This window comes from Drosophila gunungcola, unplaced genomic scaffold, assembly GCF_025200985.1.
Source record: "Drosophila gunungcola strain Sukarami unplaced genomic scaffold, Dgunungcola_SK_2 000019F, whole genome shotgun sequence".
NCBI lineage: Eukaryota > Metazoa > Arthropoda > Insecta > Diptera > Drosophilidae > Drosophila > Drosophila gunungcola.
In genome coordinates, this window is record NW_026453201.1 from 515,741 (window position 1) to 535,998 (window position 20,258).

Genomic DNA, 20,258 nt, shown 5'->3' on the forward strand with positions numbered 1-20,258 from the left:
AGCATGCATGAAAGAAGCTTTTTTTATTGGAATGCGTTCTCTAACTTCCGACTGGGATGTCACACCGAGACTGCACATAACATAAATCCGTTAGGCCCTATTCGGAAGTTAGAGAACGCATTCCAATAAAAAAAGCTTCTTTCATGCATGCTTTGCAAGCGAAAAAGAATGTAAGAAGCTATAAAGAAGCATTTTTTATGCATTCTAAAGAGTTTTTGTGAAATCGTCCCTTCCACTACAATGCATAAAAAAGCCTTCTTTTGCAATGTAAAAAAAAAACTGAAACCCGAACGATGCCGATCGTCCAATATTTTTGAGATCGTGTTTTTCACCGAAAACCTCGCTTACGAAAGAACGCAAAAAGAAGTCTTGTTTCGGAATGGACAAACAAATGGGAAACCAATTTAATCTATTTTTCTTAATGAACAGCAGCGGCCTAAATGTATTCACTTTTTATCTTTAAAAACAATATCTGAATGCTTTGTTATGTTTGGGGTATATGACTTGTTAAAGTTTTCCTAAAATTAATTCTGTAAAAAATATTAATATTTAATTTTATTAATAATAATATTTAATATATTTTATATTGTATTAGAAAATTATTAATTTGAATCAGTTTTTTATATATTTTAATTTTAGGTAATAATATATACACGATTACATGATTTTTTTTAAAGCGTGATTTTGTTTTAAATTATTATTTTACATTGCCGGCGCTATAGTTTCCTCCGCCACTGTATTCACAAGGAGTAACCGAACAAAACGGTACTCTAAAAAGCAAACGACAAGAAAAAAAGGGAAAATGCAAGAATGCGCGCGGTCTTTTTCGTTTCTTTTGCATTTCTCGCCACTTGCATTTTGATTTTCATTTGAAATAGCTGGTGCCCCTGTGATTTGTGAAATTAATATATTCTATGCGGTTTTAATTTTCAAGTAAGTACATATGTTGATATAAACAAACTAAATAGGAGTTCCAATACTGTTAATAAAATAACATGAACCAAACAATGGATTAATTAAAACAATAAGTGATGTGTACCTGTGCCAAAAAAAATATTAAATTTATAAACACTTATTAACAGTCTTAAAAACAGTGTACGGTCAAAACAAATGTAAACAAATTGTTCCTAAAACTGTGTGCTTCTGTTAATCAAACAAATAAAAAGAAATATTTTTTTGAGCGTACACTGCAATAAGACTTGAGTTTTAATTTAATTAATGCGTTTTAAATATTATTTTCGTTTAATTCCAGAAAAACTATTTCAAAACAAAAGGTAATTTATATATATTTCATAAATTTAAATTTGTTGTTTTGTGAACTCGTTTCGTTTATTTGTGTGCTCACTTTTTTCTCTCTTCCTTTTACTTCTACCTAGTGTGGACTTACATCTACATACAAGTAGTGTTTTTTAGGGTGGACCTAAGAACACAAATTATGTGAACAAAAATGTAAGAAAAATAAACATAAATTTAAATAATTAGACATTACATAATTAAAAAATTTAATAATTTAATTGAAAAAAGATATTTTACAAAATAAACACATATGATACCTATGAATCTCCTTGAAAAATTATTAGAATGGTACCATAATAATAATGTTACTAGAGATCAACTTGATGTGTTTTTAAAAATTTTTGAATTCGGAAAATCTAGATCTTCAGTAGGATATTAAGTCCAAGTTTGATAATGGAGCTTAATTATGACGGTACTAGGGACAGGGAAGGTTTTGCGTCCTACATTCATTTAAATGAAACATTATTCGGTAAGTGTTTTACAAACTTACAATCGTATTTTAATAAAATTACATATTTCCTTCTCATTATTATATTTTATATTACATTTTCCATTATTATATTTTCAGAGTCACAAAGAAGAGACGGTTACCGCTTTACAGACCATTTTAAAGACCTTCGACTGGCCTTCACTAGGGCCAAAAATAAAACTTATAAGGGTAAAAGTATGGCCAAAAAGATGAGAGAGGACGAAAACGGCCAGGAGTAATACAATAAGTTTTAAAGCATGTTAATATTAAAAAAAATTAAATAAATAAAAATTGGAATTGACAAAAGAAACGGTTCCCAATAGCTTTTTTGGGAACGATAATATTTGCATTCTTGGGTAAGACTATTAAAAGGCATGTTTTGGAATCATTCTAAATGTGTTCTTGTGGAAGGAATCAATATTAATTCTGTAGATGTGTTACACAATGCTTGCTTTGGAAGCTATCCAGGAAGGTTCCCGAGGAACGTTTCTAAGTTCATTCTAACAGTGCGCTGTAGAATGCTTCCTTCGTAAAGTACACATGGAAGGGAAACCCGAGCGTTTCCGAAGTTGAAACTACCTTCCAATGGAACGCATTAAGACTCGTTCTTAGATCGGTTTTAAAAGAAGGCTTACTTTTTGTCCCGTCTCGAACAAAAAGGAAAGGGAGCTTTCAGGGATCTGGAATGCGTTTTTCGCATGCAAAGGAAGCGTAAAAGAACGCATCCTGGAAGCGTGTTTTTTCCGACTGGGATGGTACGAGTTAAAGAGACGGTATTTGGCAAAGTATGTGAACAAGAGGATGTTGACCAGTTTGGGCTGTATAAAAGGGAGTTCTAAAGGATAGATCTGACAGTCTCGATCGAGGTGTGGTTACGAAAGGTTACGAAATGTCACAGCCGAGAAAGCGCACGGCTCGCAACGCCGCAGAATTCATTGAGAAACTCGATGTTCAGACAAGTACATATGTAAAAGAATTGATACTTTTTGGGATATTTACAAACGGAAAAAAGCTTCATTTATACAATATCAAACAAGTTGGCTGAATGAAGAGGAAACAATTTTATTAGCCTGTAATCTCGAGGTGTCTTAACCAACAGTGGAATTTGCCAATCTTGGACGGCCAAAAACTGAATTATTGGATTGTTAGAAAAGAGCAAAACGTCGAAGGATTGCTGAAATAACGAAAACGGATGAATCTGCAGCTTCCTTGCTTCGATCGAACAGCTTGTCTTCAGGGCCGAAGCATTGCCAAGCAAATATTTATGAAGTTTTATCACTTTTTGTAGAGACAAATTTATCGATACACCATTACTTGCTCATTCGTAAATTTATTAATTCAATAGTATCGTTTAATGTATTGCTAAGTTACGATCTGGTGCTAAAATCAAAAAAGCTGAAGTTCAACTGCAAAGAATGCTAAATCATACAGCTTCCCGGCTTTTAAAACTTCATCATGAAGAAAATTCCGGGCGATTCGGTGTAAAACTTAATTTTAATAGGAAAATGGAGATCCGATGGTAGTACCGGACATTCTGAATACAAACAGAAAGCGCTTAACAACAATATAGACGACTCTACTCTTTTTGTTACGTCATACGTACCATTGCAGCTGATTACCGATTCAAGTGATCCCAAAGGCTATAAAATAATTTGGAAAAATTCCCGACCTATATATATACGGTTCTGCAGACCCATGATTTTTCAATTTCGAAAAAAAAATTGCCAAATTGGCTTTAAACGAAGAAAGACATTATAAGAAACAAATCAATCAGTTAAAGCAGACTGTGTGTTTTATTGGCAATAAAAGTATCGAAGTTAAGCACAGCTGGCAATTGACTATAGTATATGGGAAAATATGTAATGCTTAGGCTTATAGCTCTAGATTGTTGACTTCATTCATTGCTCATTATACCCTTGCAGAGGGTATTATAATTTCAGTCAGAAGTTTGCAACGCAGTGAAGGAGACATCTCCGACCCTATAAAGTATATATATTCTTGATCAGCATCACTAGGCGAGTCGATCTAGCCATGTCCGTCTGTCCGTCCGTCTGTCCGTCCGTCTGTCCGTCCGTTCTACGCAAACTAGTCTCTCAGTTTTAAAGCTATCTGCATGAAACTTTCCCAAAAGTTGTCTTTCTATTGCAGGTAGTATATAAGTCGGATCGAGCCGGATCGGACAACTATAGCATATAGCTCCCATAGGAACAATCGGAAAAATAAATGAAAAAAAATAATAACTTTTCTTTTTTTTATTTTTTTTTTTAGTTCTTCGAGATATAGTAATGGTTAAATATATCAGAATTACGGTTTAAATTTCATCAAAATCGGACGACTATAGCATATAGCTCCCATAGGAACAATCATAAATATAAATAAAAAACAAATTATAACTTTGGTGTTTTTAAATTTTTCTATAAGTTCTTCGACATATAGTAATGGTTTAATATTTCAGAACTACGGTTTAAATTTCATCAAAATCAGACGACTATATTATATAGCTCCCATTGAAATAATAAAATTATATAAAAAAACTATCTAATAATTGAACTGCAAGTCATCATTGCTTCAATGTTTTTAGACATATACGCAAGTAAATCATAATTTTAATGTTTTCAAAATATTTAATTCTTGCAATAGCTGCAAGGGTATATAAACTTCGGCTTGCCGAAGTTTGCTTACTTTCTTGTTTAACTTTTTTTTTAGTTCTTCGAGATATAGTAATGGTTAAATATTTTAGAATTACGGTTTGAATTTCAACAAAATCGGACGACTATAGCATGTAGCTCCCATAGGAACAATCGTATAGCTGCCATAGGAACTATCAAAATTAAGCTGCAAATCATAATAGCTTCAATGTTTTTAAGCCTACACGCAAAATTTTAACGTTTTCAAGAGTAGTTAGTTTTTGAAATAGCTGATGGGGTATATGAACTTCGGTTTGCTTCCTTTCTTGTTCCTATCAATGTCGAACGATTTGGATAGTGTAAAATTAGCTACAAGAGAGGAGTGTGAAAACCGACTGGCTCAGTTTTTTGCAAATAAGGACGAAGGATTTTATGAGAGGGGTATGTTGAAATTACCATCAAAATGGCAATCGATTGTAAAAAAAATAGTGCTTATTTAAAATAAATCGGATAATTCTAAACATACAAAAAAAACTTTTATTTTCATGTACAAATAATGGATTATTTTTTACTTGACGTTATATATTAAAAAAATTTGATTTGTTTCGATCGCACGCAGTTTTCTTTCCATTGCACTGTGGTCGGCCTTGTATGGGAGCCGCGGCCATAAATACTTCTAGAGGGGCTATCGCTTTGAAACTTGTACCAAAAATCCTGAAAAATGTTATAAATATATTGGACAAGAATTGGCCAGAGCGTACCACTATATCCTATAGCTTTCATAGGAACTATCGGGAAAAGATGAAAAAATATTATAACTTTTTTGATTTTTACATTTTTTGTTTAATTTATTAAGATTTAGTAAAAGTTTAATTTTCCCGAGTTTCGGTTGAACATTATTGAAATCGGACAACTACATCATATAGCTTTCATTGATACGATACGGAACAGAACGAAAACGTAAAACTTGGTACTCCTATAAGCTATTATTTTAAAGAAAAGAATATAAACACAAACATAACACATATATAACAACAAACGACAATACAAACCAACAAACGGCAACAAACTACACAAAAAACAGCAGAAGCACGTTTTTATACCCTTGCAGAGGGTATTATAATTTCAGTCAGAAGTTTGCAACGCAGTGAAGGAGACGTTTCCGACCCTATAAAGTATATATATTCTTGATCAGCATCACTAGTAGAGTCGATCTAGCCATGTCCGTCTGTCCGTCCGTCTGTCCGTCTGTCCGTCCGTTTATATGCAAACTAGTCTCTCAGTTTTAAAGCTATCTGCATTGAACTTTCCCAAAAGTTGTCTTTCTATTGCAGGTAGTATATAAGTCGGAACGAGCCGGATCGGACGACTATAGCATATAGCTCCCATAGGAACAATCGGAAAAATAAATGAAAAAAAATTATAACTTTTCTGTTTTTTAATTTTTTGTTTAGTTCTTCGAGATATAGTAATGGTTTAATATTTCAGAATGACGGTTTAAATTTCATCAAAATCAGACGACTATAGCATATAGCTCCCATAGAAATAATAAAATTATATAAAATAACTACCTAATAATTGAGCTGCAAATCATCATTGCTTCAATGTTTTTAGACATATACGATTACTTGGGTATAATTTTAATGTTTTCAAAAATATTTAATTCTTGTAATAGCTGCAAGGGTATATAAACTTCGGCTTGCCGAAGTTTGCTTTCTTTCTTGTTTATCTATTTTTCCGATTGTTCCTATGGGAGCTATACGCTATAGTCGTCCGATTTTGATGAAATTTAAACCGTAATTCTGAAATATTTAACCATTACTATATCTCGAAGAACTAAAGAAAAAAATAAAAAACAGAAGTTATTATTTTTTTTTCATTTATTTTTCCGATTTTTCCTATGGGAGCTATATGCTATAGTCGTCCGATCCGGCTCGTTCCGACTTATATACTACCTGCAATAGAAAGACAACTTTTGGGAAAGTTTCATGCAGATAGCTTTAAAACTGAGAGACTAGTTTGCGTAGAAACGGACGGACAGACGGACAGACTAACATACGGACAGACTGACAGACGGACAGACGGACATGGCTAGATCGACTCTCCTAGAGATGCTGATCAAGAATATATATACTTTATAGGGTCGGAGATGTCTCCTTCACTGCGTTGCAAACTTCTGACTGAAATTATAATACCCTCTGCAAGGGTATAAAAATTATAACTTTGGTGTTTTTAAATTTTTCTATAAGTTCTTTGACATATAGTAATGGTTAAATATTTCAGAACTACGGTTTAAATTTCATCAAAATCAGACGACTATATTATATAGCTCCTATCTAGCTAACTATCTAATAATTAAGCTTCAAATCATCATTGCTTCAATGTTTTTAGACATATACGCAAGTAAATCATAATTTTAATGTTTTCAAAAATATTTAATTCTTGCAATAGCTGCAAGGGTATATAAACTTCGGCTTGCCGAAGTTTGCTTCCTTTCTTGTTTTTTTTTAATTAGCTCTTATACATACAGCTCACACATGTACATATCGCTCTTTGGAGTCTCAAACAAAATCAGTGCATATTAGAGATCGAAACAACTTGGACGTTATACTCTGATAACTCTGCATTTGGGCAGAGTCCGCACAGATTGAATACCCATGAACTGTAGTTACCTTCTTGTATAATGATAACTCATTTTTATTTCAAAAATTCCTTTTTTTATATAACAAGCAGTGGCTCCTGTATCTATTAAAATCTTTAACTTCTTCTTGGTTTTTCTGTCTATCCTATTTAAATAAGGCCTTCCCCTGTAGGGGTCTGGTCTAAAAATGATCTTCATAGATATTATTTATTTACTACTCGATTACTATTTGCCAGCCAATTATTATTCGGCTGCCGATTTTATTAGGTTTATTCTGGAGTTGAATCGATGGATCAACATCCATTGGCTTGACGACTTTTTGCTTTTAATTGTTATTTTGATTATTGTTGTGCCTTAAATATCGCTTTTGTGGTCAGTTATAATTATTATTTCTCATTTTATTAGAATTATTATTCTGTCGTATTTGATCAAATCGTAAGTTGTTTCCCTGATATTTATTTTCATTTTTTAATCCGTTAAACCTGGTTGCAAATTGAACACGGAAATTGTTTGATTCTAGTTCTTAGACCTTTGCCAAAGCATTGGGCAAATCTGGTGGATTTAATGAGAAAAGAGTTTTGGAAATATATCCATTCAGGCCGATTATAAATATTCGTAGAGCAATGCTCCTTACTGTTTTGTATGTTTCCTTGGTAATTAAATTACGCTGTCATTTCCGGATGTCATTATGGTTTTGTTTATTAGTAAAATCATTTTTTTATTGACTTCGCTATAGTATTCAGTAACTGTCATTCGTTCCTGCCTGACGATACTTAGTACTGACTCGAGATTATGTATTGGTCGTTTATCGCTATATATAAAGATAAGATTGCTTGAAAGTTTAAAACGGTGCCATGATCGGTAAGTACATCATGGCCAGCTCCCATAATTTTATTACGTAAAATGGTTAAGGCGATAAAATATTGTTCACTTTGAATTTTATAAAGACTCATCACAGTTTCTGCAGCTTCCTCACCTAATTTGGTTCCCCGGTGAATTTTTGTAAAGATTTTACCATTTCAAGTGTTGCATCGCATTTTATAATTGGGTCGATTGCTTGTATTTTATAATCCTCTACAGTGTTTGCATCCTTCTAAACCTTCTATTTTCCTGCTCACTTCATTCAATTGAACATTTATTAATCTATTTATAATTCCACTGTTAAGCCGCCGGCTGTCGCTATACTACCTGCAGAAAAAATTCGTGCTGAACCTCCGGTTACCATTGTTAAATTTAACTTACCAAAGCTAATTATTAAGTTTTCCAGATTGTTTCTTGATATTATCTATTAGATCGTGAATCTATCTTACTGTTTTTATCAATGTTTAAATATTATAATTTTTTCTCAATACCCTGATCTTAAAGTATAATCTTTGATTTTTTAATATTGTAAATTAATTCCTCACTACACTGTCCCGATGGGGATTAAACAAAAAAAAAAACAAGAAGGAATGCGAGTCGAGTTCTCCGACTATTTGATCCCAATTACTCAGCTAACAAATTTCAAAATAAATATTCCCTCAGGAAAAAAACGGGCTTTATGTAGAGAACCCTCGCTAACAGTTCATTCGCTCTGTCTCAATGCATCAGCGATCACCACGGCCCTGTCTAATAAGCACCGGAGAGTGTTAGCCGGCAGAGTAGGCTCAGGGCGTACCATGCAAGTATTTTCAATCGCAGAAGACGCTTTACTTTTGGAAGTAAAAATTTGGTCTTTTGCGATATAGCTTTCGGATCGCGAAGGATACTTCAACCGCATTTCCAAAATCACAAAGTAATGTATCCCAAAAGTTTCCCAGAATACTCTTTTTCAGTTGAAAAATATAAGACATGAAAATATTAAATGTAATTCAATACTATTGCTCATTTTCATTTCATTTACTGCCAGCTCAGTTTGATTAGAAAATTAGCTTTCAGCAATTCCAAAAATAACATGAATTAATTAACTGTTTTTTACTTGTCATTATACAAAAAATTGCGTTTATTACCTTTTATAATCGGGCATGTTGAAACAGTCTCAATGCTTGGCTTTTCTTTCGATCCATGTCAAGTTATATAATCCGGGCTAGATCGACTGTCTTAATGATGCTGGTTAAGCATATATATTTACATTATGGGGTCGAAAATTTTTCTTCTTTGCAAACTTGTTGCAAACTTTTGACTGAAATTTTTTTCGTTGTTGTTAGTTCTTGTTTGTTGAAGTTTTTTTAGTTTAATGCGTTTATTTATAAATTTTTTTTTCTTAATACTCGGGTAATGAGCCTTTATTCTTAATACTCCTTTAATACAAGACACTTTTAATACTAGAAAACCGATCGAGGACTCGATCAAAATAAAACTGCCTCTTTATTTCCTAATCTGGTCTAATGAGCCTCGGCCAATTTACTTTTCTTTTTGAACTTTAGAACTTCAATTTATGTTTAGATTAAAAGCTTAAGATGAAACTGATGCATCTCATTGTGAAATTCAATTATGCAGACCGATGCAATTTGGTGGGTTCTTGTAACGCAAAATTAAATTATGCAGACCGGTGCAATTTGGTGGGTTCTTGATTTGTTTAACTTAGTTGGGGAACCAAGATCGGACCTCAAAGCCAAAGGCAAAGACAAGGCAAATGCAGAGTTTGAAAATATTGTTCATAATAGCCATAAACGGGTTGGACAACTTGATTATGCCAAATAGTAGGTTACCGAAAAAAATCGTTAAGTCTCTTGTGAAAGGAACGGTTTTCCGTTCTCTAGATTGATATTGCAACCGAATGCAACTGCCCGATGATGAAAGTCCGTAGAGCAGGACTCATGCCGAAATCATTACCACAACATAGAAAGAGAAACGTTTATAACTAAGGCCAAAAACAGAGCGCTAATCGACGCTCTGTTTTTGGCCTTAGTTTATAAAAATCTTCAGCACAATTTATTAAAAAACAAGAAAGGAAGCAAACTTCGGCAAGCCGAAGTTTATATACCCTTGCAGCTATTGCAAGAATTAAATATTTTTGAAAACATTAAAATTATGATATACTTGCGTATATGTCTAAAAACATTGAAGCAATGATGATTTGCAGCTCATTATTAGGTAGTTATTTTATATAATTTTATTATTTCTATTGGAGCTATATGATATAGTCGTCCTATTTTGATGAAATTTTAAACGTAATTCTGAAATATTTATCCATTACTATATGTCGAAGAACTTATAGAAAAATTTAAAAACACCAAAGTTATAATTTTTTTTTATTTACTTTTATGATTGTTCCAATGGGAGCTATATGCTATAGTCGTCCGATTTTGATGAAATTTAAACCGTAATTCTGAAATATTTAACCATTACTATATCTCGAAGAACTAAAAAAAAAATTAAAAAACAGAAAAGTTATAATTTTTTTTCATTTATTTTTCCGATTGTTCCTATGGGAGCTATATACTATAGTCGTCCGATTTTGATAAAATTTAAATTATAATTCTGAAATATTAAACCATTACTAAATGTCAAAGAACTAAAAAAAAAATTTAAAAACAGCAAAGTTATAATTTTTTTTCATTTATTTTTCCGATTGTTCCTATGGGAGCTATATGCTATAGTCGTCCGATCCGGCTCGCTCCGACTTATATACTACCTGCAATAGAAAGACAACTTTTGGGAAAGTTTCATGCAGATAGCTTAAAAACTGAGAGACTAGTTTGCATATAAACGGACGGACAGACGGACATGGCTAGATCGACTCTACTAGTGATGCTGATCAAGAATATATATACTTTATAGGGTCGGAAACGTCTCCTTCACTGCGTTGCAAACTTCTGACTGAAATTATAATACCCTCTGCAAGGGTATTAAGATGAAAAAAATTTAAATATGTAGCTAGACCAATTATAAATAAGAATTGGTACATTTAAAATTAAAATTTTGACATTGAATTTTTATTTATGGCCTTTGAGCCGACCACTGTGCATTGTCGTTTTGCCCAAATAAAGTTCACGCCACTAATTTATTTTCGTTGGTTTTCAATTTAGAAAAAATATTCTTATTCTTCAAGGTGCTCTATAATTTAGTCGTCCGATTTTCACAAAATTAAAACCATTATTCTCAAATATTATTAAAGAAATTGAAAAACAGCGAAGCCTTAATTTTCTTCATTTCATTTTCCGGTTGTTCCTATGTGAGCTATATGCTATAGTCGTCCGATCCGACTCGTTCAGACTTTTATACTACCTGCAAAAAAAAGCCAAGATTAGGGAAAGTTTTATGCAGATAGAATTAAAACTGATTGAATAGTTTGTATAGAAATGGGCGGACGAACAATCGAACAGGCGAATGAATAGATGAACATGACTAGATCGACTCTCCTAATGATGGTGTCGGAAATGTCTCCTTTACTCCGTTGCATACATTTGACTGAAATTAAAATACCCTCTACAAGGGTATGGTTATCGTTGAACATCAAAGGTTATCGCATTGTTTTGAAAAACACATATCACGCACCGTTTAAAAGGAAATTAAGCTCCGGGGTAATCATTTATAATTTTTTTAATATTTGCATCATTTGGAAAATAAAAAAAACAGAGTGTATTATAATTTCAGTCAAACGTTTGCGACAAGTTTGCAGGGAAGAAAAATTTTCGAACCCATAAAGTAAATATATATACTTAACCAGCATCATTAAGACAGTCGATCTAGCCCGGATTATATAACTTGACATGGATCGAAAGAAAAGCCAAGCATTGAGACTATTTCAACATGCTTGATTCTAAAAGGTAATAAACGCAATTATTTGTATAATGACAAGTAAAAACCAGTTAATTAATTCATGTTATTTTTGGAATTTCTGAAAGCTAATTTTCTAATCAAACTTAGCTGGCAGTAAATGAAATGAAAATGAGCAATAGTATTGAATTACATTTAATATTTTCATGTCTTATATTTTTCAACTGAAAAAGAGTATTCTGGGAAACTTTTGGGATACATTTTGTGATTTTGGAAATGCGGTTGAAGTATCCTTCGCGATCCGAAAGCAATATCGCAAAAGACCAAATTTTTACTTCCAAAAGTAAAGCGTCTTCTGCGATTGAAAATACTTGCATGGTACGCCCTGAGCCTACTCTGCCGGCTAACACTCTCCTGTGCTTATTAGACAGGGCCGTGGTGATCGCTGATGCATTGAGACAGAGCGAATGAACTGTTAGTGGGGGTTCTCTACCTTTTTTTTTTTTTTTACATATGCATTTTATTTATTGAATCTTCTCTGAATTGAGACTAACAATAAGTATATAAAATCTTAAATTAAAAAGCTATATCTGACAGTCAAGTTGACTGACGCGGGATGTAAGGGCTCTAATAACTATTGCTGAGCTGGAAGGTCATTTCGTTGCAATCGGGTCCGGTTGGAAACCCTGGCTAGGCCTGGTTTGGATGAGATGTTAGCTTGGTGTGGTAGGACGCCTTTTGTTTTGAAATTTCATCTTTTACGGGTAGAATGCCAAGATCTCTGTGGATGTTGTCGTTCCGAACATACCAAGGTGCCCCGGTGATAGTTCTCAGGATTTTTGATTGGGCTCGCTGGATAATGTCGATGTTACTGCTGCTCGCGTTTCCCCACAATTGGGAGCCGTAAGTCCAGACTGGCTTAAGCGTTGAATTGTAGAGCAGAACCTTGAAGTCCAGGCAGAGGGGGGAGCGAGCGTTTATGAGCCAATGGAGGTTATTGGATTTTAGTTTTAGATGAATTTTCTTAGCTTCGATATGTCTCCGCCATGTAAGTCTTCTGTCAAGGTGGACGCCAAGGTACGTTACATCGTCAGCTTGTGGGAGTGGCGTGTTATTCAGAGTTAGCGGGGGACACGTTTGTCTGTTAATAGTAAACGTTATGTGTTTACACTTTTGGGCATTTATTTTTATACGCCAGTCTGATAACCACCTCTCCACTACCACGAGATGATCAGCTAGTTGTGCTGTTGCCTGAATTGGGCATTTGGACCGACTTAAGATCGCGGTGTCGTCTGCGAATGTAGAAGTAGTTAGCCGCTCGTTCGTGGGAATATCTGCGGTGTAAAGGAGAAATAGAGTTGGGCCAAGGGCGCTACCTTGAGGAACTCAGGCCTCTATCGTGTAATCGTCGGATATTGTAGTGTTGCATCTCACGGCGAAGGCTCTGTTGTAAAGGTACGATTCAAGTATCCTGTGAGTGTTTTCCGGTAGTAACGTTCTGATTTTATGCATAAGGCCATCGAGCCAGACTCGGTCGAAAGCCTGCGCAACGTCAAGGAATACCGCACTGCAGTATTCCCGAGACTCGAATGCAGTTCGTATTTCTGTTGTTAATCTGTTAACTTGCTCTATTGTTCCATGGCTTTCTCGAAAGCCAAATTGATGCGCCGGAATAATAACAGTTTGGGAGTTCAATTAGCATCTTAGGAGTTATTAGATCACCGCCTGGGGCCTTTTTTGTTTTTAATTGCTCGCTGATGACTTTTGCAACTTCGTTTGTTTGGAACAGAATTGGCGCCATCTCAGTTCCACCTCGAGTTGACGGCGACGGTAGTGTGAATGAATTATTTGCAGGGTTTGGCTCAAAAACATTTCGAAGGTGTAAAGCAAATGTGCAGGCTCTGTCTTTGTCGCTTCTGGCCCAGCTGCCTGAAGAGTCTCTTACGGGAATTACTGTTTCGGCCGGCGCACTTAGATTTTGGTGGGCCCTCCACAGGGGATGCTTGGTGCTGGTGGGTGAAAGTTTCTCAATGTACTGGCGTTGTGCTTTTTCTTCTTCGTGCCTTAGAGCCCTGGTAAGTCTGCGACCAGCTTCCTTAAGACTATGTTTTGAGGATGGCGATCTGCTGGTTTGCCAAGCACGCCTCAAACGTCTTTTCTCCAAAACAAGCTGTTCGATTTCAAGGTTAGTTTTGTGTTGGTGTGTGTGCCCATCCCTCCCTTGCGGTGTAGAGACTTTGGGTGCTGCGACGAGTACAGACTCCAGTGCATTGGCATAGCAGTCGATGTCCTCCTTGAAGTTGAGCTGTGGAGTTAGTTCGATGTGGGAACTTACGTACTTTTTGAACTTCAGCCAGTTGGTTCGATGCGACGTCAGCCTGCAAGGGTGCTCGATTAATTCCGGGCTTTGAAGAAGAGTTATTAGCACTGGAGAGTGGTCCGCTGATAGATCCAAAAGCGATTTTGCAGATATTAGATTGCGAGAAATATTTTTTGTCACAGCAAAATCAATTAAATCAGGTAGTTTTCTAGGATCTGTTGGCCAGTATGTAGGACTGCCTGGTGAAACGTAGTCCAGTTTGTTGCATGTTTTGATGAGTGCATTATATAGTTGCCTTCCTTTGGGGGTAACAAGGCGGGATCCCCAGTGTGTGTGCTTGGCGTTGTAATCACCTGCTGCTATGAATCGCTCTCCAAGTGAATTGTAGAAGTCCATGAATTGGTCTTCTGAGACTGTAAAGCGGGGTGGGCAGTAGACAGCGGCAATGGCAAGGTTGCTGGTGCCCAACTGTAATTTTATCGATGTAGCTTGCAGATAATTTTTTGCAAACCGTTGGTGAAAGTGGTGTTTGATACGGTCTCTTATTAAGATGCCGGCTCCTCCATGTGCTTTACCATCTGGATGAATGGTGCCGTAGAACGTGTATCCTCGTACTTGAAAGTTATATTTGCTGGTGAGATGCGTTTCTGCCAGCAACATAACGTCGATGTGATTTTCGTTCAGAAATTGAGTTATTTCCACAGAGTTATTCGGAGGCTAGGCATAATTTATTTGGACTGCTGAGCTGCAAGAATTTGTAACAAGATATTTTGGTTTTGCATTAGAGTTTGCATGGTGGTTTTCATGAAGGACATAAATTCCATCATATTTTGTTGCAAAGTTATCATCATAGTTTCCATGTTACTTTGTGGCTGTCCCATGGCCTGCTGTATGTTATCAGTTTTCGGCTCTATGTGAGCTGTGCCTGATCTTAGAGCACTGGCGTAGGAAATGCTGTTGGTGGTAATTGAAGGGCCAAATGATGACCTGGCTGCTTTTGCGAAGAAAACTTCGGGTGTCGTTTGTGATTTCATGTAAATGTTCTGGCGTGCCGTTGTCGCTCTTTGCATCCGACTTTTCATCTCCTTGTAGACTGGACAGCCTCTGTAGTTTGCTGTGTGGTTTCCTTGGCAGTTTACACACTTTTTAGTGAGAGAGTCTCCCTTGTTGGCAGGGCAGGGTTCGGAGCCGTGGCAGTTTCCACAAGCGGCTCTTCTACTGTGATCCTACGGTGCAGAAGGTACTGCAACTTGTAAATCGGGTGCACTGCGTTTTTTCAAAGTTCTGCTGTCTGGCTCCAGCTCGACCTTGAAAAGTGGTTGAGGCTTCTTGTTTTTGTTCATAATGTTTATAACATTTTTGGCGCAAAAACCGTTTTCTTTTAAAGCCTCTATAATTTCAGAGGGGGTCACATCGGGTTCTATTACCTTGAGGACAACTTGTAAGCCCTTGCAACTTTTCAGCTGGTACGTGTAGTAATTCTTTTTGGCATTGTTTAGGTACTTCGACACTGCTCGGAAATCATCTTCGGTTTTGGTTTGAAGTTTGGTTTCGCTTATATTGCCTTTCATAAGCGGAATAACATGAAAGTTATCCTTCCCGACAAGCTCAACTATTTTATTGACTAGGACGTTGGAGATCTTCTTCCGAATAAAGATAGGTGGGGGCTTAAGTTTCTTTGGGGCTAATTCTTCGTACTCTGTTTCAGGCTCCGCCAGAATGGAAAATCTATTTTCATTTAATGGCCCGAGATTTTCAGGGCCTTTGTTGGTACGGTTTATTTTTCTACCTAAAGCCCGTTTTTTCCTGAGGGAATATTTATTTTGAAATTTGTTAGCTGAGTAATTGGGATCAAATAGTCGGGGAACTCGAATCGCATTCCTTCTTGTTTTTTTTTTTTGTATAATCATTTTCGTTACAGTCACTGGATTTATCAAAATCGGAATACCTTTCCTAATTTATATCTGGCACACTGTCCACATTATGCCAACTTATTTTTGAGCTTTCACAGTGGTAATACTTTCACATGAAACAGCAAAATTTGATTTCAAACTATACACAAATGTTTTCAAGACCTATTTTATTTTTAAGAATCGACTAATCTAATTATTAACTTGCAGTCTGGCTAATTCGTTGCTGGCACATCGTACAACCCCATACCTACCGCTTACGCCGAACGGATCGCGACCCCTACAATCTGTTACGCCAGAGATTCAGAGCTCGATCAAAGAAGTTACATCTGCTATCGTTCATTACGTAAACGATCGGGAACAGTCCCAACATCAACGTAGCCGCTCAGCAAGTCCAAACTCAAGGTAGGCACGACTACCTGCCAATAAAAAAGAATGTATCACCCTTATTACTCATCACTGAATCATTCGTCTACCAACAGCGATGCCAGCAGAGCAGAAGCTTTCAATCGACATTCGTAGCAAAGATAGAAAAAACTCCATCTCCCTCATTCACTATGTATTTCTCCCCAAAATTGACAGGTGTGATTTCTTTTATCCATAAATTTTTATACCCTTGCAGAGGGTATTATAATTTCAGTCAGAAGTTTGCAACGCAGTGAAGGAGACATCTCCGACCCTTTAAAGTATATATATTCTTGATCATCACTAGGAGAGTCGATCTAGCCATTTCCGTCTGTCCGTCTGTCCGTCTGTCCGTCTGTCAGTCTGTCCGTCTGTCCGTCCGTTGCTACGCAAACTAGTCTCTCAGTTTTAAAGCTATCTGCATGAAACTTTCCCAAAAGTTGTCTTTCTATTGCAGGTAGTATATAAGTCGGATCGAGCCGGATCGGACGACTATAGCATATAGCTCCCATAGGAACCATCGGAAAAACAAATAAAAAATTTTATAACTTTGGTGTTTTTTAATTTTTTTTTTAGTTCTTCGAGATATAGTAATGGTTAAATATTTCAGAATTACGGTTTAAGTAATATCAAAATCGGACGACTATATCATATAGCTCCAATAGGAACAATCATAAAAATAAATGAAAAAAAATTATAGCTTTGCTGTTTTTTTATTTTTTTTTTAGTTCTTCGAGATATAGTAATGGATAAATATTTCAGAATTACGGTTTAAATTTCATCAAAATCGGACAACTATAGCTTATAGCTCCCATAGGAACAATCGGAAAAATAGATAAACAAGAAAGAAAGCAAACTTCGGCAAGCCGAAGTTCATATACCCTTGCAGCTATTGCAAGAATTAAATATTTTTAAAAAAATTAAAATTATGATTTACTTGCGTATGTGTTTAAAAACTTGAAGCTGTGATGATTTGCAGCTCAATTATTAGATAGGTATTTTATATATTTTTATTGTTCCTATGGCAGCTATATGATATAGTCGTCCGATTTTGACGTAATTCTGAAATATTTATCCATTACTATATGTCGAAGAACTAAAAAAAACAAGAAGGAAAGCAAACTTCGGCAAGCCGAAGTTCATATACCCTTGCAGCTATTGCATTAACTAAATACTTTTGAAAACATTTAAATTATGATTTACTTGAGTATGTGCTAAAAAAAAACATTGAAACTATGATGATTTGCAGCTCAATTATTAGATAGTTATTTTATATATTTTTATTATTTCTATGGGAGCTATATGCTATAGACGTCCGATTTTGATAAAATTTATACCATAATTCTGAAATAACATTGCTATATGTCGAAGAACTAAACAAAAAATTAAAAAACAGAAAAGTTATAATTTTTTTTCATTTATTTTTCCGATTGTTACTATGGGAGCTATATGCTATAGTCGTCCGATTTTGATGAAATTAAAACCGTAATTCTGAAATATTAAACCATTACTATATCTCGAAGAACTAAACAAAAAATTAAAAAACAGCAAAGTTATAATTTTTTTTCATTTATTTTTCCGATTGTTCCTATGGGAGCTATATGCTATAGTCGTCCGATTTTGATGAAATGAAACCGTAAATCGGAAATATTTTACCATTACTATATGTCGAAGAACTAAACAAAAAATTAAAAAACAGCAAAGTTATAATTTTTTTTCATTTATTTTTCCGATTGTTCCTATGGGAGCTATATGCTATAGTCGTCCGATCCGGCTCGTTCCGACTTATATACTACCTGCAATAGAAAGACAACTTTTGGGAAAGTTTCATGCAGATAGCTTTAAAACTGAGAGACTAGTTTGCATATAAACGGACGGACAGACGGACAGACGGACGGACAGACGGACGGACAGACGGACATGGCTAGATCGACTCTACTAGTGATGCTGATCAAGAATATATATACTTTATAGGGTCGGAAACGTCTCCTTCACTGCGTTGCAAACTTCTGACTGAAATTATAATACCCTCTGCAAGGGTATAGAAATTTAAAAACAGCAAAGTTATAATTTTTTTTTGTTTTTTTTTTTCGATTGTTCCTGTGGGAGCTATATGATATAGTCGTCCGATTTTGATGAAATTTAAACCGTAATTCTGAAATAGTTAGCCATTACTATATGTCGAAGAACTAAGAGAATTATTTAAAAACAGCAAAGTTATAATTTTTTTTTGTATTTGTTTTGCGATTGTTCCTATGGGAGCTATATGATATAGTCGTTCGATTTCGATGAAATTTAAATCGAAATTCTGAAATATTTAACCATTACTATATGTCGAAGAACTAAAAAAAAATTAAAAAACAGCAAAGTTATAATTTTTTTTTATTTATTTTTTCGATTGTTCCTATGGGAGCTATATGCTATAGTCGTCCGATCCGGCTCGTTCCGACTTATATACTACCTGCAATAGAAAGACAACTTTTGGGAAAGTTTCATGCAGATCGCTTTAAAACTGAGTGACTAGTTTGCGTAGAAACGGACGGACAGACGGACGGACAGACGGACTATTACTATAGGTTAAATATTTCAGAACTACGGTTTAAATTTCATCTAAATCAGACGACTATATTATATAGCTCCCATAGAAATAATAAAATTATATAAAATAACTATCTAATAATTGAGCTGCAAATCATCATTGCTTCAATGTTTTTAGACATATACGCAAGTAAATCATAATTTTAATGTTTTCAAAAATATTTAATTCTTGCAATAGCTGCAAGGGTATATAAACTTCGGCTTGCCGAAGTTTGCTTCCTTTCGTGTTATAACTATTTTGTAGTCGTATGTTTTTCATTTATTTATTTCGTTTTTCTTTATGTTTCTTATTTACAGCAGGGTTTTCAAATTTGAGAGTTACTTAAAAACAAACAAAGACAATTGTTGGCTACAACGACAACGGCTTTTATGCCGTCAGACGGATTATTTAGTAATGTTTAATTCTAAAAATGTTCTAAAACAATTTTTTGCCTCTAGATACTGGCTTTTGAAATAAATCATGCTAGAATCTCCCAGTTATTTCTATTTTAAAGACTGTGCAGATCGGTTTTCATTAAACATGTAAAACGAATCTCTTTCAGAATTGGTTAGACTGAGATGAAATGTTGAACTTCCTTGATTTCACGTTGCAGAGGCTGCACTCCTGTGATGGTGTGCTGCTGTATGGTCTGCCATTAAGAGGCAGTCTCGGTTCTTGCTTGAAAGATAAGTTTTATAAATTCTCCTCTATGTTGATCGTCAAAATAATTTTTATACCCTTGCAGAGGGTATTATAATTTCAGTCAGAAGTTTGCAACGCAGTGAAGGAGACGTTTCCGACCCTATAAAGTATATATATTCTTGATCAGCATCACTAGTAGAGTCGATCTAGCCATGTCCGTCTGTCCGTCCGTCTGTCCGTCTGTCCGTCCGTTTATATGCAAACTAGTCTCTCAGTTTTTAAGCTATCTGCATGAAACTTTCCCAAAAGTTGTCTTTCTATTGCAGGTAGTATATAAGTCGGAGCGAGCCGGATCGGACGACTATAGCATATAGCTCTCATAGGAACAATCGGAAAAATAAATGAAAAAAAATTATAACTTTGCTGTTTTTAAATTTTTTTTTAGTTCTTTGACATTTAGTAATGGTTTAATATTTCAGAATTATAATTTAAATTTTATCAAAATCGGACGACTATAGTATATAGCTCCCATAGGAACAATCGGAAAAATAAATGAAAAAAAATTATAACTTTTCTGTTTTTTAATTTTTTTTTTTAGTTCTTCGAGATATAGTAATGGTTAAATATTTCTGAATTACGGCTTAAATTTCATCAAAATCGGACGACTAT

The 20,258-nt window shown here is 35.0% G+C and overlaps 1 protein-coding gene across 21 annotated transcripts in view; it reads left to right on the top strand.

The window, feature by feature from the left end:
* LOC128263826 (uncharacterized) overlaps positions 1-20,258 on the top strand; it is a 457,572-nt gene that overhangs the window by 241,779 nt on the left and 195,535 nt on the right. For 19 of the 21 annotated variants that reach the window (XM_052999086.1, XM_052999084.1, XM_052999081.1 and 16 more), the window contains one exon: positions 16,175-16,369. The exons of 1 other annotated variant lie outside the window; for it this stretch is intronic. In XM_052999086.1, coding sequence (XP_052855046.1) covers positions 16,175-16,369 — 195 coding nt within the window. Of the gene's footprint in view, positions 1-1,864; positions 2,016-16,174; positions 16,370-20,258 lie in introns of those variants that run through there. One more of the 21 variants, XM_052999101.1, reaches the window with a different exon arrangement.